Raw genomic sequence first — 14,384 nt, 5'->3', positions numbered from 1 at the left:
GATAAACATATCAATAATAACTGGAGACAGGTGAAACAAAAAAAAAAAAAAAACATTGATTCAGCATTTTAATTTTTGACTCATAAAAGAAAATGGAATTTCGCTTTAAAAACTTGAAATAAGCATTGTTACATAAATAAAGAGACTTTTCATTTATTTGCATCCTAATAAAGCGAAGTTAGCTTGAAAAAAGAATAAAATATGATTCTCATATCGAATATAAAAAGATTGCATTTTTCAAAATTTAGGCATCTAAAGAAAAAAGGTAAATAAAAGAGTTTATTTTTAGTTAATTATAACCTTTGCATCGAAAAATCACATCCATATAACTTTCTCCCAAAATAACGGTTAAACATTGCGCATTGCGCCACCAGACGCTAAGTGGCGATAAGTTTGAAGTTGGTAACCCTATTTGAAGCGATCACATTTTTCCCCCACCCCTACTATCCTTTGCAGTTCTAAGTTTATTTCGTTGTATATTATTGTTTATTAAATCATGAGCGATGGAAGGGGGAGGAGAGAAGTGCTTATGACACCCTTTTCAGAGAAGGTTGACACTTTTCAAAGAAGTTTACTACAACACTGCTGCATAAAAAACACAAGCAAAATTATAAACCAAACAGACTTCCAGCTGTTATTTTCTTTCAAAGAAACAAACAACAAGCATTATATTTATTTGGCCCTAGTAATTTATCACTTGCAGGAGCATCACAAGAGTGCAGATTTTTTTTTTTTTTTTTTTTGCAAAATTAGCAGATTTTGTGTAAGCTGATCCCCCTCCTTTAACTTTTAAAAAGGTTCCAAAAATTATCGTTTTTATGCATGGAAATATGCGTCATTTTTATTTGAGAATTGCTCTTTCAATAAACAATTTGTGAAAGATGCGTTTTTGTTTATCAGAATTTTGTGAAGGGTCCATTTTGTTTGATCGGGATTTTATGGAAAGTCCGTTTTGGAATGATTGGATTTTTGAGAAGGATCATTAACGGACCCAAATTTCTTAAGGCCAGACCCCTGGTAATATTAAACGTAAAGGTAAAATCGTTCAAAATGAATTTAAGATGTTTTTTGTAAATCCTGAAAGTTTTCGAAAATTGGAGCTGTTTGTTTTTTTCTCCGGGGTATTTAATATTTTCTTGAAGCATTTTTTTTTTTTCATCTAAGGATTATTTACTAGCTTTACATGTATTTGTATACATACTGATTTCAGCCGAGTAAAAATAAATAATGGAAAATAAGTTACAAAGATCAAAATATAAGTAAGTATTAAAGACCTACAAAACAAGATTTCATCAGAGATGCTTTTCATACTTTTGGAAGGTAGTGTAATAAATGTTTATCTCAGGAGTTGCTCTCATCACCAATGTACTTTAAATAATTTGTTATAAATTCCCACATTTAGGAATTTCCAATATAGTGGACCAAACATCTCTTTCAAGTTTTACCTTTCTTTCTTCTAACCAGGAAACCATACAATAGTGTAACAATGAAAAAAATTAAATAGATAGCACTGGAAAGAACATAGTAAAATATGTTTTTGGATGCATAAATTATGTGCCCTTGTGTCTCCGTTAGCAAAATATGAGATCTTAAAGTCTGCCCAAATGTCAAGAACAGGCTCCAAATTTAGCGAGTTTGAGTGAGAATGGAACACTCTTTTCAACCGCTTTGCAGTAGGTGAAGTCTTGTGGTCCCTTCAATTTCTTGCCAAACCTTTATGCTTGGTGACTATTCTTAAATTTTGGCAGACTTTAACCTTATATTTCAATAACAGATGCAGGTTATGAATTCCGTTTGGAACAAAATGAAAACCCCCCTATCCCTCCCATGAAAACAGAATTTAACTAAAGAGCTCATAATTAGAACTGAAAAAAAAAAAATAACTTCATAGAAATATACATAACCGAGATATTATAAAAAGTGCTTTGAACAACCCCCTTTTCCTGGGTTCCAAACCAACTTGTACCGACTTGCACAGCTATAAGAGCTAAGGGGCTCCTGAACATTGCAAAATGACAGTTTGTATGTTTGAATAGTTGCTTTCAAATTCATGGTCTCTTTGTAATATATTTTGCTCTTCAGCTCCACTCGAGTTGAGGACTTTTCGCTAAAATAGAAACCTGTATACAGTACAACCTCGATATCTCAAATTTCTCGGAACAGGGAAAAAATTAGAGATATCGAGTTTTTGAGTTATCAAGGTTTAAAAAAAATTACACTAGAAACTCTCACAATTACACACACGTTTGCTATATGCATTTATATATGTACTATGAGACAACTTTGAATTACGATCAATAAAGTAGTCTTCATTATTTTACTAGATTTGAAATTAACAACAATGTCAACTTGGTTTTTCACCTAAAAATTCTTATCTTCAACTAATAGCTCCCCACATTCAAAAAAGATTTCAGCAGCCTTTTTGTAGGAGTTAAAAAAGCAGAACGATGAAAATTAGGAACGCATTTTCCGTTTTCACTTGAAAACTGACTAGCGAAAAATCAATCTCCTTTCCTCAAAACGGACAACATGTTTCAGAGAAATGCACAAAGATTCTAAACTCTTGGGAAAACACAGCACCCCTTTCATACCAACACTTCCCTATCATCTTGCTTCAATCCCCCAATTACAAAGTTTCCAAGAAGAGAGATGAAAACTGGTCCCTGGAACTTGTGTTACTACAAAAATTGCCAAAGAAAAATGACTATTGAAACTTGCTTCTGTGCAAAAATTTCGACATATCAAGGGTTTCGAAAAATAAATTTCGAGACAGCTATGGAAAATACATAGGGGTTTTTATAGAAAATGCAGGGGAAAAGTGTTTTTTCGAGACATCAAGGGTTTCGAGATAAGGAGGTTCGAGATATCAAGGTTCAACTGTAATTGCTGTTCTAATTAATTGAGAAAATTGGAACAAACTCAATCTAATGCAGAAAAAAATATCATTTGAATGACATAGAATGTTAAAGAATGTGGAAAATCTATCATCCCTCTAATAGGCAATTTACATGAAATTTTAGCTCAAAAAATTAATTACGCAAAAAATAGTTCAAAATTTAAAGAAAGAGGTCCAGGTGCAAACCCCCAAGACTTGAAGTAATTTTGTACAAAATTTCAAGGCTGTAGGTATTCTGGGGTCTTTTGGAGGCAAACTCGCCACAGGCATTCTTTCACAATTTCTTTGACGTTGCTCTTTTTTAAACTTGAAAATTAGATTTGGGGCACACCTCCTTTTCAATTTGAAACTTTTACTCCTGTACTCTACATAAAATGATAAAATCTAAAAAGTTTTTTCAATGCTATGTTTTTTTTTTTTTTTTTTTGAGCAATCACGATTGCTTATTGCTTTTATGTGACTGTTTTGATGTGCTATCAACTTATTTTCCCGCCAGCATCACCGTCGACCGGCTCCTCACGATGCTGCTCCTCTAGTGAAAGCCATCTCCAGGTTGCGTCAATATCCAACACTTAAACGCATACATACATACACACACATACATACATCTACACATGCATACATACAGACACCTACACATACATACATCTACACACATACACACATGCATACATAGAGACACCTACACACATACACACACACACATACATACATCTACACATACACACATGCATACATACAGACACCTACACATACACACACCTATACAATCGCACACACACACACATACACAAAACACACACACTCGTGATTGCGAAAAACATAATTTGAATTCAAGATGTCAAAATTCAAATTAATATTTTTTTGTTACATATTGGTTGAAAATAAAGAATAGAACAGAATAAAGTAATTAAAATTTTTATTTTATTATAATTTAAAATGCAAGTTTTCACAAGCTAAGTTTCCAATTTTTACTACAAGTGGAATAATAATATAACATTTGTCCTAGTTACAGTGTAGAATCCATTATTTAAAAGCCTATATTGATTTAGTCATATCATTTTCAATAATAATTTAAAAGAAACCAAAATATTACTACAATAACTAAAATTATTTTCCTATTTAGATAATCATTTAACTGAAAAAAGAATGCAGCAAATAACTTTTTTTATGTGTATATTATAAAAGAATTCTATATGTAAAAAATTAAAAATTCATTTTGCATATAAGTTTTTTTTACATCTGACATACTCTTAACACATATTACACACTCACTCTACAAGGAAATATAAAGAATGTTTAAAATAAAAAAACTTGAAAGGTATTATATCACTTCTCCATTCAGAAATAATGTAACAAAAAATAAAATCTTTAAAAATACTGCTTATTAAAATTCATTTCTCTTACAAAATCTGATTTACATATGGTACAATGTTGGAATGAAATAAACAAGCATTCAAGTTATGAAACAAAATTTTAAGTTTATCAATATTCATGAGCACAGTTCATGAACACAAACAGGAAAGTATTTAAATGAGACTATGTCCAGATTATTTTAAGGAAAATATTCATTTTCTTTTGGATGTTACAACACTAAAAACATTAAATCGACATTTCCTTACTTAAAGACATTTTCATGATACAAAAGCTGTTTATTTGCTGGTTAATAGTTTTATATCATGATATATTTAAATTTAGAATTTTATGTAAATATAAAAAAAGCAAACAAATGACTATTAATCACTTAGTGATACACAATAAAACAACAAAATAAATAACACAAATTTTCGAAGTACATACAAAAAATGAGCAATCATGTGGGAAAACGGTCATCTTGTGGCATCCCATAGATTTTCCCCCCCTTTCAGCAAGGTAATACATTCTTGGAGGCTAAAACACCTCAAAAACAATTTTCATATTTTAAATTTCAACAAATTTTTCTAATGCCCTTTTAGTAATTTGCAGAAAATTAAAAAAGTAAAGCATTAATTGCTTTTTTTTTTTTTTTTTTCATGTTGTAAGGTTATATTTCTTCCTTATTTTCTTTAGATATCCATTATATCAAATATAATTATGAGAATAAAAAGGGCAAAGCAGAACTTTATTGCCGGGAACATTGCTTGATTATCATTAAAAATATAAAATAACAATAATATTGAAGTAAGAAATACCTTAATTTAATTTTGCTGGCAGACAGAAGCCATTTAAACTCCTAACAATTTGTTTAATGAAATATTTTTACCTAAAAATTTAAAAGTGCTTTATTTAACTCATTTTATACCAATTTATTTATTTTTCTTAAGTTTGAGAAGAATGTTATTTTTAAAGATTGATTAAACCGTCTGCTGTCCTTTAAATAGGACAGTGGGATAAAATGGGTTAATTGGAAAACAATAAAAATATTACTGCAGGTTTCTAGTAGGTGAAATGCCAGTAAATTGTAAATATTATGAATGAGTATAAGTCCAGTTAATGAAATTCATTGTAAATAAAGAAAAATTCATTTTGAAATACCACTTTTTATGATGAAACAACTAAAAAGATTACAACAGAAAATTTTTGTCATAAGCCTCTTTGTTGTGAACGAAGACATAGTATTTATTATTTAAATGTAGTTACAATTTTTAAAACTCAATCTTTGATAAAACAATTACTTAAAAAATAATTTTTGATTCCGAGTAATTAAAATATAATTATAAAAACTTAACACATAACAAAGCAGATGTAATAACAACGCTTAGATAAAATGATGAAGCTTGCCAACTTATGTGTATGAAATAATTTCTTTGTATAAAGAATTTTAAAATTACATTTTTCAGAGTCCTTGCACGTAAAATATTACCAGCAGCATTGATTCATATTTGATAAAAACCTATGTATAGTGATTATGAATTATATTTAGCATCAAAAATTTTAAAATTATGGTCCCAAGCAAGTAAAGTTTTTTGATACAAGGTTGTGCTTAGCAGCATTTTGTACTAATGTTTGGCAAAATGTGGTCTGGTAATTATGTATGGCAAAAAGTCATGGTTCAAACAAATAACAAAAGTATAAATATACAAATTAATATATACAAATCATATGGCATTAATCACTATTTACAGTACATGATAATGCATATTAAAATTCATAAAACAATCAACTTTAAATAATAAATAAAATTGTCATGATTTAATTTAAAAATTTAGGAATGCAAACAACCTATTAATGAACTCATTTTGTTTGTGTTTGATCCTTTTCTTCTTCCTGGATAAAAAAAAAATACAGTTCATAAATTTGATGTTTCATGCAAAGTAAAAAAAGAACTGAAATACAAAACTTAGAAGACATTAACTTACATTTTAAAAAAATATATGCGCTAGAGATTTTATTTTTTAACATTTTGCTTTAAAATCTTAAAGCAAGGACTTAAGCCATAAGAGTATAATGCATGCAAAAAATCTTAAAAACACATAAACCCCAAATTTTGCAAAAGAGGGGAGGGGGGGAACTATACCATATATTATAAAGCTAAACAATTCAGGTACAGTGGCGTAGCTAGACCCGACTTTCGGGGGGGGGGGGGGGTTACTTCTTATATATATATATATATATATATATATATATAATCGCTTGGAATTTTTTCCTTTTCTTCTTTTTTTTTCTTTCTCTTCTCTCTTCTTTTTCTCTCTTTTTTTTTGAGACTAACTTTTCGGGGGGGGGGGGGTTGTCCCCAAAACCCCCCCCTTAGCTACGCCCCTGTTCAGGTATACTTTTAAGGTATATAAAATAAAACTTTTTGAAGATATACATAAATGTTTGTTAAAATATTTTTCCCAATCATCCAACGTTGTTCAGTAAACAAAACAGTAGCTTATTGAAGATCATTTTCAAAAACCTGGCAGAGCTTAAGATAGGTAAAATTTACAGTACAATTCTGGATAAATTTACCTTGGTTGAAGCGATTTTAAGTTTATAAAAAAGAAAAAAATATGAGCAAAGTTTAAAACCTTTTAAATGGTTATAAGTCTTATAATTATACACACAAAGAAAAAAAGTTTTTGAAATTCAGACAACAGCCTGAAGAATCTCATGCCTGGGATTCTTTAGGAAAAGCAAAGTAATAGTGGTGTAACGTGGAAAAACAACCCTATTTTTTCGCTATTTTGAATCTTGAACGTATAACATATAGGAGAACAAAATTGTAATACATAAGTGCTAACTTGTACGATTTAGCCGTACATTGTAAGATTTTTGGACGTTTTGTAGGATCGTACGGTCTTATGACATTTGTACGATTTTTAGGTTTTTGATTTTAATTTTATGACAAATTGCAAATGGTTGAAGATTCCTTTTAGTTCCAGCACTTTTCAGAGCAACCCTTTTAAGGCATTATGTAAAAGGCGTTATGTAAAAGACGTTGAAAAGCGCAAAAACTCTTCTATTATTCTCTGTGCTACTCGTCCCCTAAAGACTTTCGTTTGAAGCCAACATTTGGCACGATATCTCGGTTGGCAAAGCAGTTCTGCACAGAACGGTTCAGCAGTTTTACGTTCAAGCAGGTAGAAAGTATCAACATTATTGGTGGGGTTTTCCAGCGACGTTCAATTGAAGGGCCTGGCCCCAGCATAACTCTCTGACTCGTTACACATTGCACATGAGGCATTCTGTCTGGCTATTCTCATGCGCAGGGATGTGTTTGATATGAGAATCACATGTGGTATTCAAAAGTTAGCTATTCATTTAAGTGAAAATGTCTAAAGCTAAGAAATATGACCAGATATTTCTGAAATGTTATTCGAAAGATTATCCTAGAATCCTCAAATCATAAAAAGGACCACACTTTGCATTTTGCTCAGTTTGCAGTACGGATATCACTGAAGTACAAAAGGCTCTCTTTTTACAATGCTATCTATTCTAAAAATCCCTCATAGCAATGCAGAGAGCGAAAGAGTACTTAGTAGCGTGAGAAAGACTAGGACAGAACTGCGCACTTCTTTATTGGATAACAGCACAGAACATTTTAATCTGTAAGAACTTGCAGAAAAACTACTGTTTTGAACCAGTTTTTGAGAGACAATTTTTAAAGCTGCGAAGTCAGCAACTTTCCAAAGTTTAAGTTCAAAGAAATAAAAGTTTATTTATTTACTTATTTTTAAATTTATTTATTATTATTATTATTTGCTTATAAGAGCACAGAGATCAAGTAAAGGGAAGGACTTGAACATATTATAATACTTTAAATTTTAATACTTTGCTTTATAATGGTCAAAAAAGCATAGAAATATAGCCACCGCCTACATTGTAAGATGTTTTAAGTTGGCATGTTGGCAGCTATGGTAATAAATGATGAATGCATTTTTTAATGTTATTAGCAATTCAGAAATAAATTACCCATTCATCAGGATCAACCCCTTCAAATGCTTCTTGTGGGAGACTGTCTTCCACCAATTCACACTGAGAAAGCATTGACTGAACAATCTATGTAAATTTAAAAAAAAGAATGAAATTATATTTTTTACAAGCAAAAATACCACTCTTGTTAAACTAAAATCAATAAAAATAGTAATCCATACATAACTCATACACAATATTTGCATTACATTTTCTACACTTTTTAATTTCCAGTTTCTTGTAAATCCTCAGCAATTTAACAAAGTTATTTTTTTAAATATCAACATTAGGTTTGTGTTCAATCAATTTGAAGATACATCAAGCTAATATCCATATTACCCATATTTAATTCAAATTCTCAAATTAAATTCAAAGCAAAAACACTCAAGTAGTCTTAAAATTGGTAAATCTCTAACAAAAAACATGCATTTACTCTGAACACTAACAAAACAACAAAAAGGAAAAAACTCATAGATAATCAGTTCTATCGACCTTTTTTCCTGAAACGAATGTTTTTGATATGCTATTGGGGTTCTAATTGTCCACGTGAATCATATCTATTGCCCCTCCTTCTGCGATTGAATGTTTCGGGTATGCTATTGGTTTTAAGTGTCCAAATGAGTCCTATGGAAAAAAACATATCTCCCCTACAAGACGTAAGCAAACGTTATTACAATTGCAACGATATGATTCTCTTATGTGCATAGGGAAAAATGGACACTTAGTATGGAGTTTACTAAGCTGTCGTTACGCATGTAGGATCATGCATAGCTGTAGTCAAGTGGTTAATATCAAACTTGCCTTAGGGTTGTAATGTGTACTATGCATTTTAACATTCTAAATTCTTAAATTGTTAGGAGTTAAGAGCATTAGCAGTCAGTTAAGTAAACATCTATTGCATACATTGTGTGCAACACTGAATTTTTAAACAAAAGTTATTTTTATAAAGCCAATGATACTGTTATTAAGATTATTTTATTGAAGTTAAATAAACAATTATAAACAAACCTTTTCTTCTTTTTCTTTACTGTTTTGCAAAAATGCTAATGAACTCGCTAATGCAACTTCACCTTCAAATACAATACTGGGTGATGGCTGTGACTTTGGAGTTGCTTTTACTGGTGGAGGTGCATCACTTACTACCAGAAGGAAAAAAACAATTTAGGGTACTTTTTTAAACATTTATATTTGTATGAAAATATTTAAATTTCTTGTACAATTTTTACAATTCAAATTATGAAGATACATAAAATGAGCAAGCATTATATGCATTATTATTATATATAATCAATAAAACTGTTGAATAAGTATAAAATAAGCATTTTTAAAAGACAGAAAACATTTGATTACATTTGTTGTTTACATCTGATTAGTAGTGCCTTTGTGTGTTTCATTTGGGGTAGCCCAAATGAAAAGTGGACACTTGCGATTTGGTCAGAGTGACTGCAGTTATAACAGCTCCATTGAACAAGAATATAAAGGGAGTAAGGAAACATGCCCTGCATCTGGTGTTCAACAATGAAACCTATTGGAGGAAGAGATGATTGATTGAAAATTAACTCATGCTAAGCGTAGATAAATCAAGGTTTGAACAAGGCTTGGGATTAGGGTTTATGATTGCGGAAGGTGAGCATACTGAACACATCTATTGGTGAATGGTGGCAGTCAGTGGTGGACGCAAAGGGATGTAAGTGGACATTTTTAAGTTTTGAGTAAACAGTTTTAAGATAAGGTCCTTGGTAGGCTTTCATTGAAAAGTTTTTTCTAACTCATGCTGCATAACAGCACCTACTAGGGCTACTAGTACTATCTCTTGCCCCAAAACAGAGGAGAGATTCACCTACCATTTGTGCAGACTATCTCCAAATTTTTAATTTTGCCACTTACATCCCTTTGCTTCTCACTGTCTCATATGAGATCCAAATTTTACGGCAGGGTGGCAAACAATATCGAATCTGCCCAGACCTGGTCGAGTGATTATCATGATCAACCACTTTAAACAAATTCTGTTGACAACAGTTTACACACTCGCCATACAGTTCAGATTTGTTGCCCTGGGGCCCCTTCATTTTTTGGCCACTTAAGAGAGCATTATACAGGTAAAACTTTCAATTGGAAGATGAAGTGAAGGAAACTGTGGAGGTCTTCAAAAATCAACCATGATCACAATGGCTATAGCCTACAGCTAAAAAAATGAAACCTATGTTACAATGTCTGTGGTGATTTCTTTTCAATCTAATTAAGGTATTCTTTTTATTCAACCTGCTAATTTTTCATTTAGGCAACTGTTATTGATACATACATAAATATGAGAGTAATTTTAATCCCTCATGGGGGATTTGTTATAGCCCTCATTTCCACCTTCCTGTCTAACACTATGCCACTGATAAAATATCATCATGAATGTAAAAAAAAAAAAAACATAAGACAAGAAATGGGTTGATTCTGAGGCACATAATAGCAACATCACTTTCAGGATGCCCTTCAGACATAACCACAGTTTATAGATTACTAGTCTTAAAAAAGCTTTCACATTTGTATGAAGTATGAAACATTTCAGATTATAAAAAATAAAGTTAAATCTTAATTACTAACTTTAGGAAAGTTATTAAAAATATAACAATTAAATAATTTTATAAATTTCTTAATATTTTAAAATGAATTGAATAGGGTTGTGAATGAACCGTTGCAATTTAATAATCATACATTATGCTTTTCACTTTATGCTATACAGAATAAATAAGAATATTGCATGTCAAAATTATGCTGAAAAATTATGCCAGCTGTAAATTATGTGATTTTATGTAAATTTAATAAATATTTTTCTTACAAAGAGTCATATCATCTGGTTTCAAGCTGATAACTTCTGCAGGTCTGTTGATGCCTGAAAACCATTCAGAACTAGTTTGAGAAGGTACCCAGGTTTTACGTGTAGGTGGAAACAAATCATCTTGAAAGAATTCCGACTAGTCATGAAAGAAAAATCAAAATTAATGATATATTGATTTAGAACCTAGGATTAAATTACTAGAATTTGATAAACTATAAAATAAAAATATTAGAGATGTTTTCATCATGAGTTAATTTTTGATTTTTTTTTTTTTTAAATATAAGCAGATAATAACTTAAACCCTAAGAGCATTTTCTTCAGTTTGTAGAAACTGGTATATGTTTAACACCTAAAACCTATAATGTGGCAAATTAAAATTAATAGTAATTTAAAAAAAACTTTTGCATAAAAACAGTTTGACACATCAAGTGATAACTTTCATTCGGAAAATACTGCTCTTTATGAATAAAATTTTTAATTACTAATGCATGAAAAAATTCATAACCATAATATTACAAAAGTAAATAAATAAAAGTAATCATGACAATGTGTAATGAAGATAACTAACACTGAAACATTGATTTAATATGAAAATTGAAGAAATAGAAAGCCATTTATGCAATAACAGAAAGCTAACTACCTTACACCATTGGTTATTTTCAATACATGGAGAAAAATAAAACAAGGAGGGGGGAGGGGACATATGATTCCCAATAATAATTTTTATTCTTAGGAATTTAGCAAATTTTGATTTAAATTATAGATGAAATCTGCATGCTAATGATAAAGTCACCTGAACAACAAATGTTGAAAATAAATAAATAAATAAATAAAATAAAAAACATAGAAATTTTCAATTCAACTTCAAAAACTCATCACATACTAAAATTCTTACCCTTAATCGAGGAACATGGAATGACATGGGCTCTATAGTACATGGAGTTAAACGTATGGTCCTTGCAAATTCTACTTCTCTCACATTGCAAACACATTTTGGCAAAAATGACAGTGCTTGATGAGGATTACTACATTTATAATGAGATAATGGGTGAAAATAAGGACTATCTGTAGCTACTTCATATGCAAATACAACAGAATCTCCCTAAAATACAAAGAAATGACACAAATGAAACACTCCCCAGATTCATAAGTAAAACTTAATATAAAAATGAGAACAAAAAATTGCAGCATATGATGTTTAGAGTCAAAAATGCATATGGTTTTACATTAATACATTTTTAGTTTTTGAACAAAGGACTAACAATTCAGAAATAGCATCAGGGATAAAGTTGCAAAATTCAAAATTTTTCAAACAGAAAGAGGATGTGTCCTATATTTAGTTTTTAAATATATGAAAGGATTGACTACAGAACTTTTACTTTAAAAAATAATAACTTATTTTCTATGAAAAGTGCTCAAAAGTAGAAAATATTGATAACTGCACTGAAGAATTATGATATTTAAGAAATAAAATTATAACATCTTTCACTTAATTTAAGAACTTTTTTTTCAATGAGTAGCAGTTTTCTCTTACATATGATCATAAAAAACAAATGGAAAAGCAAAATTATCTTATTTACTGATTATTTATTATTTTTTATCTTATGTTTTGTTCCATCTCATTCTGCTTTGTATTTTTTAAAAAGATGGAAGACTTACACACCTGACTTGCATAGAAAAGAATATACTTGTAGCTTTTAAGAGAGAATTTAACAGCAGATGACATTTTTCGTTACCAAATCTGCACAATAAACCAGTAGAGTATTGAACGCCAGTCTCAGGCGCTTTTATAGAATGCCGGATTTCATACACACATTGTAATACAGACTTGACAAAATTAGAATATTGTGCTGAGATACAACTCACCTTCCCACTTAAAAATAAAGTTGAACTATCACTGTCATAGAATGGAACTAAAGTTGCTGGACTGACATCTATTCCAATATCGGCTATGGGATTGGTAATATCTTTTATATCATATAGATATATTTGTCTTTCAGAAACTCTAGAAACAAAAAATAAACAAACTTACCACCATAAAAAATACTGAGAATGTTTCTAATCCTGTTAGAATCACTACATAAATAGCAAAAAAAGAGGATTATTTTTATTTCTATATTTGTTTACTTTTATTCATTTGTATATTTATTGTTAAAAGAGAAAAAAACAGAAAAACTAGAAAATATCTTTTTTTCGTGTAGCTTCATCCACACACACCTTTTTAAATATGAATTCAAATTTTCACTCAATACAGAAAATTGGCAAATCCAGAATTTGTTGTTTCCAGCACTTTTCAAATAATTGGGCTACGAGAATAAAATTATATCAGAATGTTCTAGCATTTATTTTTTCTATGTTAAGAGAAAAGCGTTGAACAAAAGCAGAAAAATATCTAGATATTTTTGTGTTGTTTTGGAAATTTTCTTCGCAAAATTCAGCGCATAGATACATTAATTCTACAACTTAGAGCACCATTTCTTGAACTAAATGAATTGATTTTAATCAAGCATGTGCAACAGTTATAGCAAATGTAAGTTGATAAACCTTCTAAAATACCAACTAAACAAATTTTGAATTCTGCAATTGCACTGGTCCTGCGGTTGCTGAATTTGGGGTCCTATATGGTTTATATTAATAGCAACTGTCCCATCAGTTTTGCCAGTCAAAATAAAACAAGTCATTAAAATGAAAGTCAGCAAAATAGCAATGTTAAAAATGCTAAATTTAAAATCTATGCAAAACAATACAGATCATACTTGCTAAATCCAGACACAACAAAATACGCATCATTCAACACCCAGGCTACCCTTGCTCCTCGAGTTCCTTGAGGACCAGTTCCTTCTTTTATTGGTTGAGAAGAAGAACGAGGATCATAAAGTCGAACTTTTTGATCTTTGCTAACAGAAGCAAGAAAACGGCCATCAGAACTCCAAGCAAAGTTCAGTATCTAAAATTTACAATCATAAAATTTGTTTTCAAAATAACATATGCTTTCAATTAAAATTTAAACATGTTAACTATTTCTTAAACATATCTAAAATCTCAAACAATTGTTCCATTCTGATTACAAACACATTTTAAAAAGCAACCTGCACACAAACTATGAAGAAAACAAAATGTACAAGAGCCAATGAGTAAGCAAAAAAGAGCGAAGAAGTATCAAGAGTTACATAAGTACAGTAAAAACCCTCTAATGCGGACACTAACGGGACAAATTTTTTTCTGCCCAATAGAGAGGTGTCCGCAGAACAGGGGTTTAATAATGTTATTTGCATTGGAACTAGG

General features: G+C 30.4%; 1 protein-coding gene across 1 annotated transcript in view; it reads right to left on the bottom strand.

Moving 5' to 3' along the window:
* Nucleotides 1–3,804: 3,804 nt before the first annotated feature.
* LOC129223808 (coronin-7-like) overlaps nt 3,805–14,384 on the bottom strand; it is a 41,791-nt gene continuing 31,211 nt past the window's right edge. Inside the window, exons 19-25 of the mRNA XM_054858164.1 lie at nt 13,856–14,046; nt 12,966–13,104; nt 11,995–12,201; nt 11,100–11,235; nt 9,278–9,408; nt 8,270–8,356; nt 3,805–6,142 (exon numbers count right to left, since the gene is read on the bottom strand). Coding sequence (XP_054714139.1) covers nt 6,110–6,142; nt 8,270–8,356; nt 9,278–9,408; nt 11,100–11,235; nt 11,995–12,201; nt 12,966–13,104; nt 13,856–14,046 — 924 coding nt within the window. The 3' untranslated portion in view covers nt 3,805–6,109. The remainder of the gene's footprint in view (nt 6,143–8,269; nt 8,357–9,277; nt 9,409–11,099; nt 11,236–11,994; nt 12,202–12,965; nt 13,105–13,855; nt 14,047–14,384) is intronic.

The sequence above is a fragment of the Uloborus diversus genome, chromosome 6, assembly GCF_026930045.1.
Source record: "Uloborus diversus isolate 005 chromosome 6, Udiv.v.3.1, whole genome shotgun sequence".
Lineage (NCBI taxonomy): Eukaryota > Metazoa > Arthropoda > Arachnida > Araneae > Uloboridae > Uloborus > Uloborus diversus.
The sequence above is the reverse complement of the archived record's forward strand: the minus strand, read 5'-3'. Positions and strand labels throughout refer to the sequence as shown.